Source organism: Bolinopsis microptera, chromosome 6, assembly GCF_026151205.1.
Source record: "Bolinopsis microptera isolate Bmic1 chromosome 6, MBARI_Bmic_1.0, whole genome shotgun sequence".
NCBI lineage: Eukaryota > Metazoa > Ctenophora > Tentaculata > Lobata > Bolinopsidae > Bolinopsis > Bolinopsis microptera.
This window is the reverse complement of record NC_087077.1, coordinates 19844373-19868989: the sequence shown is the minus strand read 5'-3', so window position 1 is coordinate 19868989 and position 24617 is coordinate 19844373. Positions and strand designations below refer to the sequence as shown.

At 38.3% G+C, this 24617-nt stretch overlaps 2 protein-coding genes across 5 annotated transcripts in view; both read left to right on the top strand.

Moving 5' to 3' along the window:
- Positions 1 to 2260, top strand: part of LOC134817621 (inactive rhomboid protein 1-like) — a 149411-nt gene extending 147151 nt beyond the window's left edge. For all 4 annotated transcript variants that reach the window (XM_063826854.1, XM_063826853.1, XM_063826852.1 and 1 more), the window contains 3 exons: positions 415 to 590; positions 795 to 948; positions 1307 to 2260. In XM_063826854.1, the coding sequence (XP_063682924.1) occupies positions 415 to 590; positions 795 to 948; positions 1307 to 1408 (432 nt within the window). In that variant the 3' untranslated portion in view covers positions 1409 to 2260. The remainder of the gene's footprint in view (positions 1 to 414; positions 591 to 794; positions 949 to 1306) is intronic.
- Positions 1 to 19880, top strand: part of LOC134817619 (uncharacterized) — an 87506-nt gene extending 67626 nt beyond the window's left edge. Inside the window, exons 2-13 of the mRNA XM_063826850.1 lie at positions 9456 to 9628; positions 9988 to 10087; positions 10820 to 10880; positions 13527 to 13630; positions 14990 to 15098; positions 15310 to 15413; positions 15570 to 15730; positions 15989 to 16151; positions 16330 to 16642; positions 16831 to 16922; positions 17043 to 17204; positions 17323 to 19880. Of these exons, the coding sequence (XP_063682920.1) occupies positions 9460 to 9628; positions 9988 to 10087; positions 10820 to 10880; positions 13527 to 13630; positions 14990 to 15098; positions 15310 to 15413; positions 15570 to 15730; positions 15989 to 16151; positions 16330 to 16642; positions 16831 to 16922; positions 17043 to 17204; positions 17323 to 19090 (3306 nt within the window). The 5' untranslated portion in view covers positions 9456 to 9459 and the 3' untranslated portion in view covers positions 19091 to 19880. The remainder of the gene's footprint in view (positions 1 to 9455; positions 9629 to 9987; positions 10088 to 10819; positions 10881 to 13526; positions 13631 to 14989; positions 15099 to 15309; positions 15414 to 15569; positions 15731 to 15988; positions 16152 to 16329; positions 16643 to 16830; positions 16923 to 17042; positions 17205 to 17322) is intronic.
- Positions 19881 to 24617: the final 4737 nt, after the last annotated feature.

Here is a 24617-nt window from a genome sequence, read left to right as displayed (position 1 = left end):
AGTATTTTTAGCCTCTGATCAGTTGTTGGGGTGATTCCATTTCGTTTCACACATAATATGTATAATATAATATAATATGTATAATATGATATAATAATAATATAACATGTATAAGAGGAATTTTTCCCTTTGAATCAATCAAACTAGATGAATTGTTGTAAATACTGAGATCAAACTATCAATCTACAGGCTATCGTCAAACATGTTGCAAGGCGTCATCTTCAGTGACATAAGCCCTAAAAATTGTAAAAAGTTAGTAAAACCCAAAATTCCTTTAAAAATGTGAACACTCTTAAAACGGTTATAACATGTATATTATGTATAATATAATAATAATATAACATGTATAATATGTATAATATAATAATAATATAACACACATAATATGATACTTGACTAAACATTATTTGCCAGGTGGGCGCATCAGGAGCACTGTACGGTGTGTTAGCATCTCTGATAGTGGAGGTTGTGGTGAACTGGAAGATCTACAAGTCCCCAATCCTGGAGCTGGCTAAACTCCTTCTCCTAGTCGCCCTCTTGTTCCTGGCCGGTCTGCTTCCTTGGATTGATAACTTCGCTCATATCGGAGGGTAAGATAACTACAGGCAAACCTTTCTATACCGTGCCTCTCTGTGCAGTATTATACAGGGTACCTCGATATACCTTTAACATACGTCAAAAACTTTGTACAGAAACGAAGGTTGGAGTTATAATGGCCGGAATTTTGAATCACACTTAATCTTAAACTTTGAGTCAACAGTGTGACAGATGATTTAAAAGTATTCTGATTTCAGCTTCTTGTTCGGTTTTCTGACATCGTTTGTGATCCTGCCCCATGTCAATTTCTCGGAGGAAGACAGAATCGCTAAACTGGTGGTTCAGATTGCGTGCGGAGTGTTGAGTGTTGTGTTGTTTGCTCTGCTCTTCATCGTCTTCTATCTGGCTCAGGTAAGCTCATACACATTACCCTCATTTAATCACAACATTATTATGACAGTACCACTATATTATTAGCTACAAAGCGTATAGAGTTTTACTGTTACCAAGATGTAGCCAACTTTAATCCTATGCTTACTTCGGCCGAAGTTGGTTTGCGAGTTGTTGACAGTAAGAGATCGTTTAAAATGTATGATGATAATATTTTAGCTATTTAAGAGCTTCTCATTCTGCGGGTCCCTTACTGTCACCAAAACGTAAACCAGCTTCAATCGAAGTTAACATTAGACCGAAGTTTCTGTCCACATTATTAGGTTAATTGTTAAAAATTTAACTTCGCAAGTTCGTGCAATTAGCAGCAATGTTTCAGGGCTCAACATGCGAGAACTGCATCTACATTAACTGCATCCCGTTCACTGACAGTTTCTGTCAAGACGCGACAATGGAATTGAGACCGAGAGTCGGAAACTAAAAACAGAAAGTCCTTTGCAAACCTTGCAGACAGTTGTGTTTCCGAGCTTAGCCAGGAGTTAAGCTAGAGGCGGTTATATCTAAAAACTTTGTTTGAGATTTTTCACTGCTTCAAGGCTGAGTTGGTTCAATTTGGAAGATTGTTTCGCTGCGTAAAACTTGCGACAGCATTCTGTTGAGTCTATCATGCAGTATTAATCGTGAAACATATTTAGTTGTAGACACTGAATAGAAGGGCTAAGCTGCGAAATAAGGTCGTTTTTTATTAATCTTTGAAAGTTTAGGTATGCGTTTATTTGCTGTGGGTATTGTTTTTGAGATTTGTATAATTAGAAAAATAAATAGAACTGCCGCGTACTAGCTTGGAGCAGAATTACTTAATTTGATATGCTAGTGTTTACTGTTTACATCCGTGTTGTAATAATATTTAATAACATTCTTGCAAATTTTGATACCGTTTTAATATCGATATTCGATTTGTGCATCAAATAAAACTATAAAATGCGAGGAATTTTCTCATGGGGGTAGACCATTGCATCCTGATTTAATTCATATTTCAAAAGATAATGTTTTATCTATTTCAGTTTTTGTGTTATTTCTTGGGTAAGCTTTTGGCCCAATAAATCAAGTCGAATCAAGTACAAACGCCTATTTTCTGTTAGGTTGTGCAGTCTATTATGTTTTAGACGATCGCAAAATTTAAGGCACATTTTATCATGATCACTGGTGACATGTTGATTGGCTGATTCAATCTTGCAGAATGGTATTTTGTTATATAAAGTTAACGAATCTTTTTCTTCTTTGTGTACTGTAGAATTTGTATTCCGAGTAAGGAATTTATTAATCATTGTAATTATTGGTTTTATTGAAAGCTTTAATGTTTAAAAGGAGAACGCAAGTGCTAAATTTCCTGCAATTATCAACAACAACAAATTGAGTAGGATGAGGTTCCTAGCCTAAATAGCAAAGCAAATGAATAAAGTAAACTAATCGCGCTAGAACTTACTGAGCGGTACTCAGCCTGTGATTCCACCATATAAATATAATATCTTCAATCGTGTCTATGAAGCGGGCCTAAGATCCTTAGGTTATATTTCATTCACGATGTCAATCCTTCGCAGCTCGGCGTGGCCTGGCATATGAGTGGTGCACCTCGCCGAATTGAAGTGGTTAAGTTGCGAGAAACATTATTTGATGCGCGGTCCAGTTAGTACATATAGTACATAGTAGTGTATTTCACCTAACCATGTGCTTTCGCGCCGCTGCGGGCGTGCTTGTTTTACACGTCACGCGCAGTCTTGTAGCGCGATGCGTTTCTGTGCCGCGCCGCGCACTCAATGAGGCTTCTCACAGCGACATCGGCGAGATGCGCTACTGTGCTTCACATAGCCATAATGTGTAACGTATACGCGTACTGCGGCGGTCGCGCGCTACTGCAAGCGAAAGGGCTCTGGTTATATTATTATATTAGAGCAACTACTGTGCCGCGCCGAGCTGAGATGAATTGACATCGTCAATTAAGCAATGTCCAAGTCCCAAGATTTCAGGCATCAGGATACACTGGAACATGAACAGTGCAAAGCTGATTATTGTTGCGAGATGCACTACTGGGCCGCGCCGCGCATCAAATAATGTTTTTCTTTGGTATGCAGTAGATCGGCGAGATGCATGGACCCAGCACCACTGGACCACTCCGAACTGAAAAGGATTGACATCGTGAATCAAGGATTATAAACTTACAAATAGTTTAGGTCCTATGACCTTAACGGGTGATATTCGTAAAATATTTGTTTCAAATATTATAATATATATTAGTCGACGCGTCTTGGTAGATTATAAACCTACAACTATGACCTATTATGTATTATAGTCAAAAATACAATTTAAATTGTGGATACTTTTATAAATTTTTGTAGGTTCTGAAGACATGTTCGCTAATACGTGGTTACTTTGTTCAAGTCTCAAATATGCTGAATTTGGTTATATATATGGGCATAAAATGTCAACTATGATAAAATGAGCTTTGAGATTCTAGGATATGACGTATACTACCACCCCACACCCTGGGTCCACTAATAACTTGAGATTTCACTTTCAATGCATAGTTGGGCAGGGAATGTCAAAAATGTAGTTTTTCTGGTACAGTATTGACTCACGGGCTCCATGTAACTGTTAGGACCTTTTTCAGGAGTTCTAGGGACCAATGTATGTCAAAACAGTAGCACTGCAAATAAAGGCCTGTCATCGGGAAACATTCTTCGGTTGATTTTGTCAATATTGTATGAGAAGGTTAGCTATATGTGATTTTCTGATATTCTCAGTATAACTGCCTATATTATTTCACCTCTAGTAGCAATATGGATCCAAATGCATACATAGGCAATTATCATTAGTGTCAATTCAACATGGAAGCGCAAGCTGTTGTTAGGCTTAAAAAGTCAATTTCGTAGCATATTTTGTCTGTGCTAGGCAATCTTTTCAAGGTTCAAGCAATTTTGTAATGTCAGATATTTTAAGTTTGGAGCAGGTCATATCAGCCAATTTGAACTTAAAGAGGATATGCTTTCTTGGGCTGGGAATGTCAATTGTGTGCTCTACTTATGTATCAAGCTTTAATGAGAGAAGTACAGTTAGTTAAAATAATGATTTATAACATTTCATTATTGACCAAAACAGCCCTTTAGTACAACTATTGGGACCTGAGACTACTTGGAGCATGCAAAGAAGGGTTTAAACTAAGCATGGACAACAACAATCAGTAACAACAAGCTATATTTGGGCTCAAACAGTCATTTTTGTACCAAGCAAAATTTTGTACCAAGCAAAATTCTACAGAAATAACATATATTAGCCTAACAACATGCGTATTATGATTTTGACTTGGTGAATATCAATCATTACACAATTGCAAATGGTTTAAAACTTAAAATAATCCTTCAAACTGTAATATGGCTTCTACAATCAATCTTTAATGAGAAGTACCTAACCTTGCAATAGCCTTTTCAGCCTACTACAGAAATGACATTAAACAGCCTCAGATAATAAAAAATACCACATTCTAGGACTAACACAATCTATAATACCATAATTCATGCCTCAACATGTTTCTAACTACAACATATATGGGTAAATGGTGTCAATATAGCTCAGAGTCACAGATATAAACCAGAGTACAGAATTGACTAAAAGGGCCCCATGAACAATGAAACACATCTGAACTGATACCTATGCACCATAGGAAGTATATAAGATAATTTGCATACTCCAGCAATTTATTTTGGCTGATTTAAAGGCCCATATCAATAATGTACCATAAAAAGGAAGTACATTATTGACATTTCACCTGCCTCAGATGATTTGATGATTACGTCTTGTTTAAGCAGATACTTAAACAAGCTTATGTCAAATGGTACATTCCCTGATATACTTAAGACTGGCAGAATCACACCCGTCTTCAAAAAAGGTAATCCAGAAGAAATAGAAAACTAACGTCCCATATCCACCTTGTCCATATTTGGCAAAATATTTGAGAAAATCATATATTCTAGGATTTATTCGTTTGTCAGCTCTCAGGGAATAATATCTAAGACTCAGTTTGGTTTCAGGCAATCGCACTCAACCTCCCATGCAGTAAACTACTCTGTTGACCTCATATCTAAGCACATCAAATTGAAGCAGCATGTGTTAGGCATATTCATCGACCTCAGTAAAGCTTTCGATACTATAGATCACTCAACATTACTTACCAAACTAGAAAGGTATGGCATCCGTGGCGTGGCAAACGATCTGATCAAGAGCTACCTAACTAATCGATTTCAGTACACTGATGTTGTAGGAGAAAAGTCCGACCTACTTCCAATAAAATTTGGGGTTCCCCAGGGGTCAATTCTCGGACCCCTTTTATTCCTACTTTACATAAATGATATCTCTAATAGCTCTATCTTGGGATCGTTTGTCACCTTTGCGGATGACACCAACATATTTTTTGTTGGTAAAACTGCACAAGAAGCATATGAACGCAGCAACACCCTACTTTCAAACCTTCAAATATACATGTGGGCTAACAAGCTTCACATAAACATGTCAAAATGCTGCTACATTCACTTTAGACCTAAGTCACGAACTGAAGCAAACGTTGAAGAAGAATCCATAATGAATATAGACAACTACCCCATCAAAAGAGTAACGTCAGCTAGATTTTTAGGAGTCGTCATTGACGAAAATCTAACATGGGAAGAACATATAATAGCCCTAAAACGAAAGCTTAACCATGCCACCTAGCCTCAACTCGTGTCGTCTACGCTGCTCCCTCCCAGAATTTCTCCACAGACAGTTATACTACACTCTTTTTGAATCCCATCTGTCGTACTGCATATCAGCATGGGGTGGGGCAGCTAAAAATCGTGTAAGCTCAATATTCACTGCACAGAAGTACTGTCTGAGGGTCTTGTTTGGTGATAGAGCAGCCTACCTGGATAAATTCAAAACGTGTGTTCGAACCAGACCATTTACTGACCAGAAACTTGATAGTAAATTTTATAAAAAGGAGCACACTAAACCTCTGTTTAAAAACAACGAGATACTCACTGTACAAAATCTTTATACTTACCATAGCTACATAGAATTATTCAAGATCATGAAGTTTTCTACTCCTATGTCTATGTACGAAGAGTATTCTCGTTCTTCCAGGAAACCAATGCTTATTATCAACAAACCGGATCCCCCAGACAACCATAACACGAGGTCAACGAAAATATGGAATACAATAACCCCTAACCTTAAACTCTTTGATTGTTCTGTTAGTATTTCTTGCCTGAAATCCAAACTTCACTACTTTCCAACCAGCATTGTCATGCCGTGTATGACTGGACAAATAAAGACTTTGATATTTGTAACCTTAAATTTTCGTAGGCTCCTGCAGGGATTCCACCTGACCTCCAAAATTTCATGACCAAATAGACTTACTCTGCCAGCGTATTCCTCTGTCAAGTTAAATGTGATGTGTGAGTGAGTAAGTGTAGTGTAAAGAGATCCTATTTTTGTATCCAATTTGAATTCTAATAAAGACCCTAAGCATTATGATCAAATTTTTAGTACAATAGTTATACCAGGGTCGACATCTATGATTAATATTATAACCCAATATTCATTTCTTTTTCTCCCTTAAATTTAAACCCCCGGCCCCCACTTAGACATTTAGCCATGATTTAGTATTGAACACCCAAAATACTTACTGTCCTTAATAATCGTAAAGACCATTTGTTACAAAATAGCTGCTAGAATAATGCATGCCAAATATTCCCTCTTACACCCATAAATTATAATGCCTTCCTATCAACGCCTTTAATTTGGTCACTAATCAACCAGACTAGTGTTCTGGCGTGTACAAAAGCTACCAGCCAGTACATTCCTTGCCCCGCTAGTTGATTGTCAAAAAATCATACAGCTCAGAACAAACGGCCATTTACAACTAAGAGCATTATATGTTTTCATTTGTTTAAATTTTATGCTGTAAAATGTGCTAAAACTTTGATTATTTGTTTAATTGATTATTTGTTTAATTGTCTAAACTAAACAATGGATAATTTAATTTCCAAAACATGGTGTAGCTTGAAGTCTCGAGATAACCTTGGTTGTGACATCTTGTGTGTTTGTAGTTCATAATTGACATAGTAGAGCCTAGTATCAGGCTTGCTGAGACTTGCACAAAGTAACCACGTATTAGCGAACATGTCCCTGACTGCTGCAGTAAAAACAATTTGGCTTTTGAATGTGAAACATTGTTTTTGAACATCATCGTGTTTTTCTTAAAAAACTTAACAAATTATTTTTGCTGTATTGGTCTGACATCATGATATCAATGGAGGGTGTACAGTGTAAATTAACAATTAGGATATGTTTTTACTTTTTGACCAATCATGCCAGATGCGATTTAAATATTGAAGGAGACATCGGATATAGGGGCGGTCTATGCCTTCTTTGCCTTCCCACGTACACCTCTAACTGCTACTAGCACACTCCTCATTATATCTATGCTCAGGCGTGTTCTGATGTTACACATAACGTGGCTGTATTCTTCCTTGGTCTGATCTTGGTGGCATACAGGCATTTGAATCAGTCAAAAATGTTTCAGTTTTATATCTTTTACGGTTTTGGCGGAACGTCGTGTTAGAGTTGATGACGTGGTGTCAGTAAAATAGTACAGATATATATTTATTTATTATATACTTACCTATCAATATACCGTCTCACTTTATCCCAGTGACATAAAGTGAGGAATCTAAGAATCTAAATCCTAGCCATATTAATTTCCATAGCCACGCCGACTAATTTTTGTCAACAAAATTATTAAATCAACTTTAAAATAGTCGCTCTTGGTTGTTACACACTGTAACGCCGCGCACTGTACTTTAATTCTATATTTATCCGAGAAGATGTTCGAATCGAGCGCAAATGCCAGATTCCTGCAGATTCCTAGTTCTTGCGCTTAACTTGCGCGTTACCAAATAATCCAAGATATTCCTGTCAGGATCCAAGATTTTCCTACTACCAGTATGGTAATATGGACTGTTTGGTAGTATGGTAGTTGCAGGAACGCGCGAAGGGCTATATGTAAATATTACAAAAGTGTGCATGGAATCGTAGCCTAGTTGGTTAATCCGTCGGTACTACATTAGCAGATCGCGAGTTCGAGACCCGGAAAGGAATTCTTTCACAATCTTTTGGCAATTATGAATAACTATACTAATGAATTAATAACTATACTAATGAATAACTGAACCTCTGTAATATAACTAGCAAAGTAAAATGAAATCGTTATCCGGCCGCGGAGCGGCCGAAAAATTTATGGTAGTCGTTTTAAAAATATATGGTAGCCGTTTTTTCTTTCCAGATTGGATTCCTAGTCCCTTTTTAAATTAATGCACTGGGCACTTTATATATAGTAAGGTTGCAGGGCGAGCTGAGGACTTCGTAAGGTTTGGTTCATGATCGAGTCAGCCTACTGACTAGGTTCAATTGAGGCTGGGTCATTCTAAAACAACTGGTAACTTGGGTACTATAAACCATTTTGCAAGCTACGACGATGTACTATCCAGTATCCAACTTCAGAAACATCTACCTCCTTTTAAGTGATCACCAAGCACAGCTGGACCATTTTTATCTCCATTTCCACTTCGGCCTACTTGCTTTGAGGTTAGGGTCCCCTTTTTAAAACTTAATGATATGTAATGGCGGTTATCCATTAACAGAACTGGAGGGTAATTTAATGTCTTCAACTGCTAAGGTTTGCATATAGCAAGCAAGACTCTCGTGATGCTGTTTTGTTTAAGCTTTACCTCAGGCCATCCCAACGTTCGGGAGAGACCTGCCCTTGTGTCTTGTTTGTTTGTACTTGACAGGTCTATTAATTGCGGCCAGTGCGCATCCATTGGATTATACTGCCAGCTTGATTTCCACTCCACACATTCAGTTCCCAATCAACCTTGTGGGATCGGAACATTATATGTATAGAGAGGTTATGTAGAGAAGACAACTAAGTTCTGCTTTAAGCCACTTTGCATCTGTATAGTGCTACACTATACAGTATGATAGTGCTACACTTTTCAGTTGTTACACACAGTTGTTCACTGAAAACGTATTCCAAAAACTTCTAATTAACACCTTACATAATGCAAACTGACAGCTGGTCTTATTTGAGGCATCATTGAAGTCAATTGAGATTAATTAGATAAATCTAGTTACTCAAATTACTAATTATACATTCCTTATCATATGTTGTGTTTCTAATTGGGGTAATCTAACCCCTTTCCCTAAAACATTTCCTTGTCACACAGTATCAATTAACTAGCACAGTAGTGAGTAGTGCTGAGTCTATTTAAACTCCGTTATACGGTGTAGTTCTTGTTGTTAGTTGCTTCTTTGTTTTACACATACCCAAGTTTGTTCCTTCCATTAGCCATGTTGGATGTAAGTTAAAACGGTTTAAATATTTATGTTATCTCGTAGAGTTAATTGCTGTGTGAATCTAATTCTAATTCTACTATAGGTTGGATGTCGTGCATCCATTACAAGTTTCGGAACAACTCCAAACATGATACAATACAGTTTGACGGGTCTTACATTACTGTGGGCGAGATCAAACAAGCCATCCTCGGACAGAAGAAGATGGGGAAAGCTCCCGACTTCACACTTCAGATTATAAATGCTCAGACTCAGGAGGGTAAGTCACAAATCTAAGTTGAGTTTTATCGTGCAGACTGTGCTAACTTAGTTGTCTCTTTTATTATATTTTATATTTATCTTATTGTCATCAATAATGTTTTATAGTCCTGTCGGTAGGCAGGAGGTTGAAATTATCTGGATTCACTGCATTGGACCATAGCTTAAATTCTCTACTCGAAAATTTTTGAACACGCCTTATTGTCAGGAAAACATGAGAAAAAAGTTTATGCACTGTATTCTTACAGTTTGATACTTTTTACATGATTTATTAATTATAAATATAAACAGTGCTTTACTGTATTCTTACTGTTTGATATATTGTTGCATCACGTGATTTACAACCTGTGTGTTTTTCAGCGTACAATGATGACAATCAGCTGATACCTCGTAATGCTGATGTAACTGTTAAACGGATCCCAACTGGAAACAAAGTCTCTAAAGCTCAACTCGCTGCGCAGTAAGTTCATCTTCTTTTAGGTATTATAACATCTGCTATTTCGATTATATAAAAGTTCTGTCAACATTGTAATAGGATCATGTTAAATATTTCTTCCAGCAGCTGGTTTGTTGAACTAAATATTCAAGATACAGTATGCAGTTAAGATCACGTACACAAATTTCCAGTTTTACCAAAGATTAAAGAATAGAGCTACCATTTGTGAATACTGACCCCATAAAATTATCACGCCCTTTATTCTTTAATTTCTGTCGTATTTTACAAATCATAAATGTACCATATTATATTATGCGCTTGATCCCATTAAGATTTTCCCATAAAGTAGTCTTCCTTTCAGAGTAATCTTACTAAACTTAAATAAAAACTTTAAATTTAATTCAGCAACACTTTGCTTGTATCTGCATCCTCCTGGACACATTTTCCACGACCATTTGACATACAAAATACCAAATTAATACATATTATTGTATCTTTTAAATAACACCGATATGCGAAAAGAAATATCAATTAGTAAACCTCTTGCTTGATGTATTATTAGCCTTAAGTAAACATTTTAACAAGCATCAACAAAATTGATCCGAATTTATTGAGCTAAAATCTATAAAATAAATACTAGTGCGGCGGTTAAAATTACTTGAGGGCGGCCCTAAGTAGTAATATCACGTGTAGAATTTATCACTCGAGAAGTAGAATTTATCACTACTTAATATTGACGGTTTACTCTACTTTCAGGAGTCAAAGTCTGGATATGTACAAGATGTCGAACACACCGCTACCTTTAACTGTTACTATGGTAACCAATTACATAATTATTGTTTAATTACTTGACGAACACTTCAAGCACTTAATTAGTTATAATTAGATGTCCTGTATAATATTATTTAAATTCTGCCTGAGCACAAACGCGTATTCAGCAAGCCCCGTTGCCATGCCAGCAAACCCAACATTTTCTGGAATCTTTATGAAGAACCCGCCCTAAATGGAAAGAAACTTCAATACAACAGAATACTGCATTGCCATGGTAACCGTAACTATGGTGACGGTTACTAAGCAGTTGGAGCTACGCTCATTGTCTGATATTCAGACTAAAGAAGGAACTATTTGGTACTGTGGTAACTGTTTGGTTACTGTGGTAACTGTTTGGTTACTGTGGTAACCAACTATGAAACTGTTCTCTGTGAGAAGAAATATCAGATAAAAGTACGCAAGTTGATGAAAAATAAGGTGTACTGTGTTCACAGTGTGAGGATTACAGATGGACTGGGAGGAAGTGTGTATATTGAAGGTATAGTGTAAATGTATTGTAATATCACAATCTATTTGTACCCAACCTTAACAACGTGTTTACTAGTAGTCACACTCAATGTAAATTTTGTTGTGGTCATCACCGTCCTGGTGGCATCAGGAGTCAGGACCGTGTTTGTTGGTAAAACTAGTCCTAAAGTGACGTCACACTACTGCTATAGTGACGTCACACTACTGCTATAGTGACGTCACACTAGTGTTAAAGTGACGTCACACTACTGCTATAGTGACGTCACACTAGTGTTAAAGTGACGTCACACTACTGCTATAGTGACGTCATACTACTGCTATAGTGACGTCACACTACTGTAACAGTTTAGCTAGCTGTTTGTGAGTACGCAGATTTCCTAACTATTTGCTGCATTAAATAAAATATTCCAGAATTAATCTCGTTTTAATTTGGTCAGGAACCATGGAGTCAGGGTTAGATATGTGATAAATCCCACTACTGTAGACGGATTCTAGAACATTCGAGTACACTTTACACAGCACGATAATAATCTTAGCTTCCTTAGAATCCTGAAATTTGATATAGCCGGAAACTTTTGTCCCTGGATTCACGAGATAACAATTAAGAAAGAAGACTCCTCACATTTCACTGCCATGCGGACTCGTTACTGTCACACACCATCCTAAAACTACACCTACTACTTACAATTCCAGACAGTATCAGATTTCACTGCCATCTTGTTAGTGTAGATAATATGAGTCACATGTTAGCGTGTAAAGAAGTTCTAGAATATCCCCTCTAATAACACACACTATTTACCCTTCATACACTCTGCTACCTCCTTCTACTAATAGGGAATAATTGCTGGCTTGTACACTAAGTAAATATAAGACAGAGGCCCCACCAGTCACGTGTAAATCAGTGTGTGTAATATCTACAGTACTGGCGTGATCACGTGACAATATAAAACAACTGCTTACATGCTGTGTAGTGCTGTGTGTGTTTTATAAACGTAATAATAGTAACAAGTAACCGCATTGGAAGTGTGTCGAGTAATAATAGTGTGCTGCAAATTAAACTCTCAATACACGTCACGAGTTAAGTACGTACGTGTACAGTGTACACATGACATGGGGAGGCGACAACAATAATCCCATCAATATTCCCCAATACTCGAACTAATCGACAATTACTCAAATTCATATCCTAAATTAATCGTAGCTAGGATTAAGTACATTAGATAAGCTGCTCAAGAAACATACTTAAAATCAACACTGTATTTCCTGTTTGTATGTATGTACAATCTGTTTGTTTAGTATATGTAAAGCTGTTGTCTTTCTGAGTTTTCAAATATTTTTCTAATCTGAGGGTGGAGCTTACAAAATCAAATGTTTTGATATTTATAAGAAGGATAAGAATTGCAAGTTTGATCTTAGCGTGATCGCAAGTTTGATTTTCAAACGATTTTTGGGGGAAGTTTGAGAATTTGAATGTTTTGAGAGAACGTTTTCATTATGAAGGAGTAAGGACCGTGGACACATCATAATCAGAACAAAAGAGAATCAGTTGATGTCTTGAAGAAGGAAGATGGATTTCATTGCTGGTGGGGCTTGCTGAACTGAACACTGGCTTTATTTCTGTTTAGATGTAATATTTTCTTTAAGATACTTAACAATTGAGCGTTTTATGGAACAGTTAAATTTATTACGCTGAATTTCAAATGTGTTAAACTTTGACCGTGACTCAGATTGATTAAAGTTTTTCAGATTTAAATTGTATCCCATTCCATTTTAATTTGATTTTCCCATGTCTTATTCCTTGCCCATCAAAAAAGAAAAGAAGAAATGAAAAGAAAATATTGGGAAAAAAAGAAAAATCCTTACAATTAATTTGTAATCTACTCTGCACGGTGCACTCATAAACTATTATTACTAGAATTGTTAGTCAACATTTCCACCAGTCCACTTATTGCGGACATTCTCTTTGTAGAAATAGTCTCTCTGATGCCTGGCCCGTTTGAACCCTCAATTTATTACTTATGGCCCTTCTGAAGTTTTGACCTATGGTCCATACCACAACGGCACTATAATCCATGAGCAGAATTGATGAAACTAATCGCACGTGCACATTCTGCGATCAGGACGAAGGGACGAGTTACTAACCGAGCACATTTCACTTTTACAGGAAAACGATCTTTCTAAAACTGAAGGTACGGAAGAAGACAAGCTAAAAGCAATGATGAAGCAGCAGGCTATGGCTTATGTTAACCCTAATAATAATAATAATAAGTAAGTTGTATGTGATTATTATCTTTTATTACAGGTTATTTTCGGCTGTTTCTAAGAAACCGAGAAACGGTAGAATGTTAGGTTGCTCCTTTATAAATCGTCTTTTTCTCCGATAATAAGTTGACATCAAGTCTTGAAAATTATTCGAGAAGAATCTCGAAGAACCGAGAAACGAAACACAAAGGTCACATGCGCGGCTTTGGGACATACTAGCAAGAACACCCAATCACTAGCAAGATGCTGTACTTATAGTCGTGTAAAGACTACAAGTGTCATCATTATCAGCTGCACGTACCGTCATTCGCGCGCATTTCCTCCCTCTTGCTCTGCTACAAGTGTAAATCCGGCCAATAATGGACCACGTCTGGGATGAGATCATAGAAATCTGTCCTTGTTAAGCCAGCTCATCATATGGAATACACTTGTTTAATCCTGCCTCATTAGCTTTAGTCTATCTTCAATCATAGCAGCGGTATCTTTGTTAGTTAAAAGGTTTCACAATTTGTTCCAGGCCTATCATGATGCGTACTATGCTAATTCCCCCATATTCAAGGTTAACTGTTTACCCGGCCCAGGAAACCCTCTCATTAGCGGGCTAAATCATGAACTGCTGTAATTATGACTGCACTAAGTTCGATTCGTGGCACACTTGGTCGGACATTTTGTTCTGCAAATTCAAGAAAATGACTGACATTTTAGCTGCAATCTTTTCACAGAAGAAAAACTGGCTAAATCGTAGCTCTAATTAGATTTTAAGGCCGTTTTAGGTTAAAGTTCGTGGAATATTTCACAAGTGAAGATGTTTTCAACACGTGGCAATGCAGTTTAATTACACCGCGTGGCTGCCCTGAATGAAAGTCTTGTTATTATCGTTATTCTTGCCGAATGTATAACTTTTCAGAGTTCGAGGGAGCCGTGAGGGGGACCATGAACTGAATTAGCTGTGATTAGAATTGCCCTAAATTAATGAGTGTCGCTAGATCGGGTGGTCCTATTGTGCAGTGTCCTGGCATTGCTCTGAGAATCCTACAATTGTCGAGATATTTGATCACTCGGATCGAAGTCATAACCTTAACGAGCCAAGGCATCGATCTCACATTAACTGGAATTTAAGAACTTGTTTTAGAATGTCCCCTGACCACGTGATGATATTGTAAACTCTTGGCCCCCGACAGTATACTGGGGGAGGCCAATATACTAATGTTCAGTTTGTCAACTTTGAATTGAAGTAAAACCTCTTCGTACCACTAAATAGTATTCTTGACGTTAGAGGATTGCAGTTATAAATCAGCAGGAACGGCAATTCCTCCTCAACATCGTCGTAAGCTTTAAGTAATGATAACTAGGAACTATTTTCAGCAACAAGAGGTACAACAAGGCGAACGCAGACGAAGAGATCCCGCTGAATTACATTTGTCACAGATGCAACACTCCTGGTCATCTCATAAAGAACTGTCCTACTAACGGGGTACGTCAAATTTCGCATTAAACAGGGGTGTTTCACATGTACGTCACACATTTCACCTTGTTATCCTTCAAAGCCCTGACCTTGAAACGAAACTCTGGAATTATGTTCATTTGATTGGAGTTGTGGAATGTGGGCACATAACACAGTGTTACCGTAAACTCCAGCCTACTCCTGCACACCTAGTCGTTGCTGTTAACCTCTAACCTTTCAGAATGCCATGTTCGAGCACCTGAACAGAGGACCCAAGAGAAAGATGACCTTGTCTCTGAGGAAGACTGAAAAGTCTGGTCCTGAATTGACTCCTGATGAAAAACGGTAACTATTTACTCCTTACTTACTCCTTAACTACATGTTTACTCTATTTTCCTGTAAAATCATTAACAGTGGGGCCTAGAAAAACCTGGCCAGATGTACTACCATGCAACTTATCGCACTAGACTGTTGACCCTCTAATCTCATGTTTTCTCCCAGGCTAATGGAGGAGAACCAGAAGACGACACAGGACAAAGTGAAAACACTAGCCCAGCAAGCCTACACCAACATTCCTCAAGAAATGAAGTGTCCTATCTGTAAACAACTCATGGTGGACGCGTGTCTGAACGCCTGCTGTGGACAGAGCTTCTGTGATGAATGTGAGTTTTCCCCTACCCCTGGCCTAGTTTTTGTGCCGCACATTCTTAGCGAATAATTAGGGCACAAAATAATATCTCACATATATATATATTGTTTAACAGAAACTTTTCGGCTGAAATAGAACGGACATATCACATATGCATAAAGGAATAAAACATATCCAAGATCGCTTAAAAAAGAATAAGAATTAAGTTTCCGACACCTCATTCCAAATAAAACACAAATCACCTGAAATCTATTAAACCGTCGTGTTCCAGGCATCAGAGACAAGCTGCTGGACGACTCTGTGTGTCCAGCATGCGGTGATGAAGTATCCTTGAACCAGCTCATCTCAAACAAGGCCCTCAGGGTCACCATCAACAAGTACAAGAAAGATCATCAGGATCAAATTGCTAAACTGTACAGTGACTGTCACATTCAGTAAGTGATAAGTTAGAACACTCTTATCTCATTTCTTATCTTACTTTAAAAACTCGCGTGTAATTGTAACATCGCTCTTGTGTAATTATACTTGCGCAATGCTACTGAATAATGACTAATACCATTTGTGTAATTAGACTTGCGCAATGCTACTAAATGACTAATACCATTTGTACAGGCCTAAAAGCAGAGACTCTACTCCTAAGCCCGACCCAGAAACCTCCAGACCCCCTACAGTCGGGCTACTACCTGACATTAAGCCAGCAGTATCTCTCACACTTATAGAGAGCACTTCTAACCTGGCTCTGACGGACACTAAACCTGTCATCTCCATGGTAACCCCCTCCCTCCCCAGTTCCATGCTCTCCATGCCTCCTGTTTCTATAGCTCCCCCTCCTGTTGCTATAATGGACAGGGTGGAACCTCCTCCAGCTGTGGCTATATTACCCCTAAAAGAAGAGATTAAAGAGGAACCGGTATCTATAGCAGAGGTAATATATATATAAGATATCCAGGGTTTATTTTATTTAATTTAAATCATCCGAAATCATTTAGTTAAAAGAAAATTGCATCGTAAATGAAAAAACATATTGACTCGTTCCTAATGTTAATTAACTTTTTATTGCAAACGTCAATCGTCGTTTAACCCTTAATCATGTTAATATGGCGTCTATCCTAGATGAAGGAAGTAAAACCGGTAGTCAGCACGATTCTACCTCCTCTCTCTTCCTTTCCTACTTCAGTCCAAGCTCCGCTACCCCTTCCTCCAATGTAAGTTGAACTGTTTTTAACCTGCCTGACCGTACCAATACAATCACCGGAATTGTGTAAAAGTTATAAATATTTATTGGTCACAATAGTTTATCTTTTGTTGATAGTTCACTGTTTCAGGAATCTACTCCCCTTCAACCCAGTTCCCACCCCCATGCACGGTGCTCCCATGGGTCTCCTCCCTCCTCCTCTTCCGCTTCCGGAACCTATCCGCGAGAATTCTCCTAAGGATAGAATCTTGGATCCCAGCGAGTTTTACACCATCCAGAAAGAGCTTAGAAGGTGTGTGCTTTTATATGCTTTAAATTGATTGTCCATCTTAAACATTCAATTAGCTGTATAATGAAGCTGTAGAGCGTGGTTTCCATAAAACTCTGTATCTCAAACACTCGTATTTCAGGTTACAAGAAAGAAGACGGTCTCGCTCCAGCTCCTACTCTCCCACTCGCCGCCGACACTCTAAAACCCCGCCAGAAAGATCACGTGGACCCTCAGCAGACAGACACCGCCGCCACAGAGAGCCTCTCCGAGAACAGAGAGCAGCCGAGAAGCGCCGCCAGGAGTCACATCACCGGATCAGGATAGAGAGGACAGCTCGTTACTCCGACAGAAGAGGAGGTCCTCCCACTGCTACTGGTAGATCTAGAGTAGGGAGAGGGGCTGGTAGGGAACCTAGAACCCTGCTGGAACGGAGTGTTAGGAACGACAGGGTCAGAGTTCCCAACGGGGAGAGGAGATCTAACGACAGTGAGGACAGGAGATCAGATCACAGTGACAGGAGGTCTTATGAGGAAGTCAGGAGATCAGATGGAGAGAAGGAACAACCTCCTTCCAGAGATGACAGCGAACCTCTCTTAAGATTCGACTCTGATCCCAAGGTAGACACAACTGAGAGGGCTATGTCTCCTAAACTAGATGGTAAACACAAGAAGAGGAGAGATAAAGATCACAAGAAGAAGAAACACAAGAAGAAGGACAAAAAAGATAAAAAGAAGAAGAAAGATAAGCCTCTAGCAGAACCAGAGATCAGACCCTCACTCACAGAATACTCAGCTTCTGATGACAGTTCTGAAGAGGATGCTCCTACAAGAGACAGCAGGAGTAGGTCCCCATCTCCCTTCAACCCCATTATAGCACCTCGTCAGGCTAGTCCCTCTCCAGACCGAATCCCTGCTCGGCCCTCTCCCACTCCTTCTCCCTCTCCAAAACGGTCTCCTTCCAAATCCTCTTCTCCTTCCCCAGATATAAGATCAAAATCTCCCGCCAGATCTCCACCACTCTCCCCATCCCCGGCAGATGTTCAGATGCAGTCTCCCCCTCACACGCCCAAACAAGAGACCCCTAAACCTCTGACTCCGGCCACGACTCCCACTGCTACAGGAGGGGAGACTCCCCAGTTCACTAACGGGAACAGCTCTGAGGATGACGACGCTGTCTCTATCGACATGAACCACTCTGATATGGAGGTTAACGGAGCTGAATCCAGCAGTTCTAACGAATCTGGTTCTGAAAACGAGAGCACTTCCAATCTGGAGAAGCTAAAGGAACAGTATAAAAAGGCTGAAGCTCAGATTAAGCAGATGCAAGAGCAACGGTTAGCTGACAAGAAGAAACTGAAGAAAAAGAAAAAGAAGAAGCGTAAGAAGGTGAAGGAAGATGAGGATAAGAAAATGAAGAAGAAGCAGAAGAAACGGAAGCAGAAAGAGAAGGATGAGCTAGAGGAAGGGGAGATTAAAACTAAATCTAAGAAGAGGAAGAGATCTCAATCGGAGATTGGTAGTCAAGAGAGCTCAGATGTTGAGCAGAGGAAGAAGACCAAGAAGGGAAAACATTCCAAAGATAAGAAAGATAAGAGCGAGACGTCCTCTAAAAGCAAAGGTGTGGAGATAAAAGTCAACTTCGATTCTCTAAAGAGTATGGAAAATGGTAGTAAGACAATCTCCATTACCTCTCCGGCTAAAACGGACTCTTCAAGGAGAGTTAGTATCGGTGTCTCTCCTGTTAAACCCATGAAAGTTAAAAGTAAACTGGACAATCACAGAATGGAGAATGCGAATCAGGAAGTTGCTGATAGCAAGTCCAGAAGAACTAAATCTCATAAAAAATCTCGACATAAAATTTCTAAAAATGCAGTTTCTGGTATCGAGGACGACCCTGAGGGGATATAAAATTTGGACTGGGATTTTAATTAACTTTTTTTTATTAAACTATTAATCAGACACTGTTGGAATGTACGCATGATATTTTTTGTAGTATGCTATTGGATTCGTGGAGTTGTGTTTTAAAATTAAAAAGTTATTTCAAAGTAAACTCGGCGAATCCGGTGTAAAGCCCGTTAACTCTTGCATTGTGTCTCAGGGTTGTAAATATCACTTATTAAACATGCACTTAAATTAAGTTGATTTTTATAAAGATTTTAAAATAATTGCGTGGGGACGTTCAGTATATGTTTACAGACCATTTTATTTGTCAGTTTTATTGTATAATTTATTTCAGATTCTCCGAATTCTTATAAAAGTTCATTCTTTCTGTGAATAAAAACACTGCGTCATTTGGTCACTAGGCTTCCTGTAAGCTTGCTCTCAATTTCATGAAGGTCGCTAGAATAGTGCCTTGTATGGCTGATCAAGGTAAGCAGTAAGGTACCAAGTTGTTGGTTATGTAACTGGAATGGTTGGTTATACACGAAATGGGCCTACTATATGCATTCATAAACTATGAAAGCATACCCAATACCTATGGATCCAATATGGCCTAGGTAGGAAGTTCCACTCTTATTTTAGGTGCTAGTTTTGAAGGTCCGGTCATATAAATGAGGCATGAGGTGCTGGAATGGACAAGTCTATGATTCTTGTTGTCCTTCTGCCTCTAGTCGAAGTTAAGCTAATAAAGTTGGAGTAAATGAACTGTTGAGTCTGTATGTTTGTTTGTTCGTTTTCCTGAACGTTTCTTCCTCAATCTTGAGTTTTATTTTGTTCTTCTTATATTTTGCTTCAAAAATCGTTAACGAGCACCACCACTGCAAAGTGCTTTACTATACGACTGTATAGTAAGGGACGAGGGTATCACCCGTTAGCGGACTCCGAGCACTTGCTCCCACTAGAAATTGTCCATTGTTAGGGGCCATCTACTTAAGACGTCCGGAAAGTAGGGAAGGGGGTGGTTTTGGAATTCCGGACAGGGGGAGGGGGGGTGGTTTCTGAAAATCCGGAAATTTTGGAAAAATTAACAAGAAAGTCCCATTTATTTCAACTCTTTGGATTTTATTAACAATGAATTTGAGTTGATTTTATTTTTATTCTTAAAAGTAGCTGGAAATAAAATCGGGGGAGGGGTGGTTTTGAAAATTCGGACGGTGAGGGGGGTGGTCTGAAAATCTGCGATTTTGGCGGACGTCCTAAGTAGATAGCCCCTTATATTATATTAATCATTCATGAACATTGAACTGACCCGGCGCGAGGCGCGAGCTATTTCGTACATCGTAGCACTTGACTCAGGTTCCGAGAATAAATGATAAAGCGGCGCGCGCCACTTCGAAGAAATTTAGACTATATAGTATCAATTATCATCGATCAAACTAGAAATCGACCGCATAAACTTTTTCACAATCTTGTCTCTTTTGAAAAGGCCCCGACTACTGCTATATGGGTATACTGACTTTCGCCCCCACACCCCCCCCCCCCCCCTGTATAATAACAGTATACTGTTATTATACGGGGGGCCGGGGGGGGGTGGGGGGGTCAAAAGTCAGTACCCATACTTGACGGGTGTTACTCGTCTAAATTTCTTTGAAGTAGCGCTCGCCGCTTTCTTCTCGAAATATTATGGCAAGTGCTACGAAGTAGCGCGCGCAGGGCCAAACTATATTAAACAATGGTCAATACCCATACCACTAGGTAGTGCGCCATCGACAGTGAGCCGACTGTAGGATGTTTTTTTAGCGCTAATTTCGGCCAGCACAATTTTCTTCAAACAAATAGATATTGAGTATCCTTCCCGACCTCCAATTGCAACAAAAATTGGTAAGCTTACTCATAGACTTACAAGGAAAGTGGAAAGTGTCCGACAAATTTAAAGCATATCCAACCATCAGACATTATGTTACAGCTAAAAGCAGCGTATTTTGCCCTATTTTGATCACTATATCAACTCCAATATCCACCAAATTTTTCGGACAGTTGTGAAAGCCCTATTGCATTGGAAGGTCGTCGCCAATTTCCAGAATGATCTCATTTAAGGAACTGAAGATAAATCCGAATAATACGACAAAAATGGTCAAATTTTGACGAATTTGGTCAAATTACGCGACTTTTACATGGCTACTTTTGCTCCAAAAGCCGCGCACTATCAAATATGGCACCTAGGCGAAACTCACTGATCTTTCCAAGAAGGTATGACAAATTTGGTATTGTGAAAATTCTCACAGTCTCTAGAAAACAGTGGTACAAAAATTTGTAAAATCCGAGCAAGTTTATTTTTATTGTGCACCCCCTTGTAGCGCGATGCGTTACTGTGCCGCGCCGCGCACTCAATGAGGCTTCTCACGCTAGATCGGCGAGATGCGCTACTGTGCCGCACCGAGCTGAGATGAATTGACATCGTCAATTAAACATATTATATTACACTGAATTGAGCTTACACCGTGTAATTTCCTCCAGTCTGCGCCGCGCGCTTATATAAACGTACTCGGCGCAGACTGGAGGAAATTACATGCACTGTGTAAGCTCCAGTGTAATGTAATATGTATGTACTTATACGGCTTAACATGTTCACAAACACGAGTATAAGCAATTCAATGTTTATTGGGTGTGGCCCCGGACAAAAATCGAATTTTCAAATTTTGGTGACGGAATCCTCGAACAAGTAGGTACAGTATGCCATTTGCAAAGCAACAACTCCCTCTCAAATATAAGACACGGCGGTGGTATAAGACCCAACGTATGGGTACTATACTGACTTTGGCCCCCCTGTATTATCTTGCTAGTTTTATAAGTTCTCACACGTATTTCCTCTCCACAAGAAGGATCCCATTTTCCTTCCGCAATTTTCTGCGTAAAAAGAAATGCTATTCTGAACACAACAAGTACGTGTCGCGTGGGAAGCTTACCATTATTGGGAGGGTAACTTTAAAGTCTAATTGCGCGGGGCACCTGACTACTATTTTACTGACTAGGCGGTAGGCCGGGAGTTACTTACCTGATAATAAAGCATGCTGTTATAGTCAACACGTGTTTTGTTCTATATCTATATATATTCTATACCAGTTTTATAATTTATCTATTCGTTAACCATCGTGCAAGGGGGGATTTACTTTTAGAACAGTGCAGCTTCATGAAAGATTATCTATTGCGTAAAATTGCCCAATTTAAGAATTAAATTTAAAGAACCACTGCCTATGCTAATTTAATTTAATTTCTGTAAACTGCACAATTACCGAAATCAAACAATTCTCTAATTAAAATATTTACCTGAACTATCGTTATACGCCTTCAGCGCGCGAAAAGTGGCATGCAACGCGAACGTATGTCAATATGCAATACGCCATCAATTTACCATTTACGCCAACTCCTTTATGAAAATAGTTACCAGGCGGCGCTCAGCCTGTCATTCCACCGAATCTCTATTTAATTTGTTGATGTTTATGAACATAATACTGCCGTTTTCTCAGAAAAGGCAGTAAGTCCAATTTTTCGAAATATGGCAATATTGGTATCAAAATTTTCAGTAGAAAATTCTCTACAACATGAGCTACATATTAATGTATAGAAACGTTGTTGCATGCAATTCCTAAGGAAGTAAGTCCAAGTTGAGAAACATTATGTTCGGTTTTGGCCAATTATTTTCTGAGAGAAGGATGTAAGTCCGGACTTACTGCCTTTTCTGAGAAAATCTTGAAAATTTTCTGAGATAAGGAAGTATTTCCGTGGACTTACTGCCTTTTCTGAGATAAATTATCTGTGATAGGAAGAAGTAGCTGGACTTACTTCCTATAAAACCATGCTAAAAACAGAATTTTAGAAAGCGATTTCCCAAAAAGAACATAACTTTACTGCCGATTGATATTTTCGCTTGAAATTTTCAGAATCGATGTATAATTACATTTCAACCTTACGTAAGTGATCAAAATTTTCATTTATGCCTAAAAAAAATTTGGTGGCCGATTTTCAAAAACGCTGGATGTATTTTAGTCGCAAAACATAAACATACGAGCAGTCATTGAGCTGTTATAATCGCAGAGAATGTTTAGTTTAGGTATATCTTTTAGATCAAGTTTATCTTCATCAAAATATCGATAAGATATCATTTAATGCACTTAAATCTTTCAAAATTGGCGAGTTTGCCTAAATAAGGGCATACTATTATTCAAAAACATTTATCATATGATATGGAGCAATTTAGATTTACCTAATTGTTTATATTTTACAATATAATCCAAAATACATAGATCCCAAGCTCAAAAATTTGGTAAAAAGCTTGGACTTACTTCCTTCTCAGAAAAATATTGAACAGAGATTTTTCTCAGAAAAGGAAGTAAGTCCAAGTTTTCTCAGAAAAGGCAGTAAGTCCATCCAGTATGAAAAATTAGCTCGATTATTTGGCATAAAAATGGTTATATCTAAGCTTATGGACGGCTCAAAGCTTTAATTTTTTTGACAAATTATAATTTGACTAATTATTGATAACTCAGCGTGTTTACTTTCGATCTTACGCAAAAAATAAGCGAAGAAAAAACCATAAACGCAAAAGTCGCAATATCTCGAAATGGCAAATATGGACTTACTGCCTTTTCTGAGAAAACGGCAGAATAGCCTGGGGTCTCCAGTCTACAGGTAAGAAAATATAACAATTTAAAAATCATGAATTTGAATCTATCGAAATATATTTTATCCGCAATAACTTGCAATGCAATCGTCAAAGTAACTTCATATCACAATCAAGTCACTTTTATTAAGTTACTTGTCGACCTCAAAGTCGCTTTATATCACATACAAAGAAACAATTAATAATTACAAGAAATAATTAATTACACAGTGATTATTAGTTGTAATAAGATAACAAAAGCTATAACATTCCGATTTTTTAAATATTTATCAACATTATAATACTTATAGCCTGGGTCCCCAGATAACATTCAGTTTCCTAAGTTTCTCCAAGTCCTACACATTACGGCTTTTACTAAATCGCTCGCCCGACGCCCAAATCATGCCTGGCCTAAAATGAAAAAAAAACTTTTGCACGTGTACTAAATGCGCGTTAGTTATTAAATGTTTGATAATTTTTGCGCCGCGCGACCGGCCACATGGAGTGGCATGCATGGAGGAGATCATGCAAGTAAAGCAATTAAGACTATTAAAGTTTATTTTTAATTGTAGTTGACGAAGTGAGAGTCTCCACTCAGTGTGTTAAAACATAATTCTTTGTCGAAGTTTTGGCTACAAGTACATGCCTTTGTCATAAACAGGACGTACTGAAAACTTACATATAACTTAATAGCTCAATAAACGTAATAATTTGTAGTGTTGTAATTAGTTTAAAACTAATTACAACACTACAAATCTATTACATTTATTGAGCTATGTAAGTTTTCAGTACGTCCTGTTTATGACAAAGGCATGTAGCCGAAACGTCGACAAAGAATTATGTTTTAACACACTGAGTGGAGACTCTCACTTCGTCAACTACAATTAAAAATAA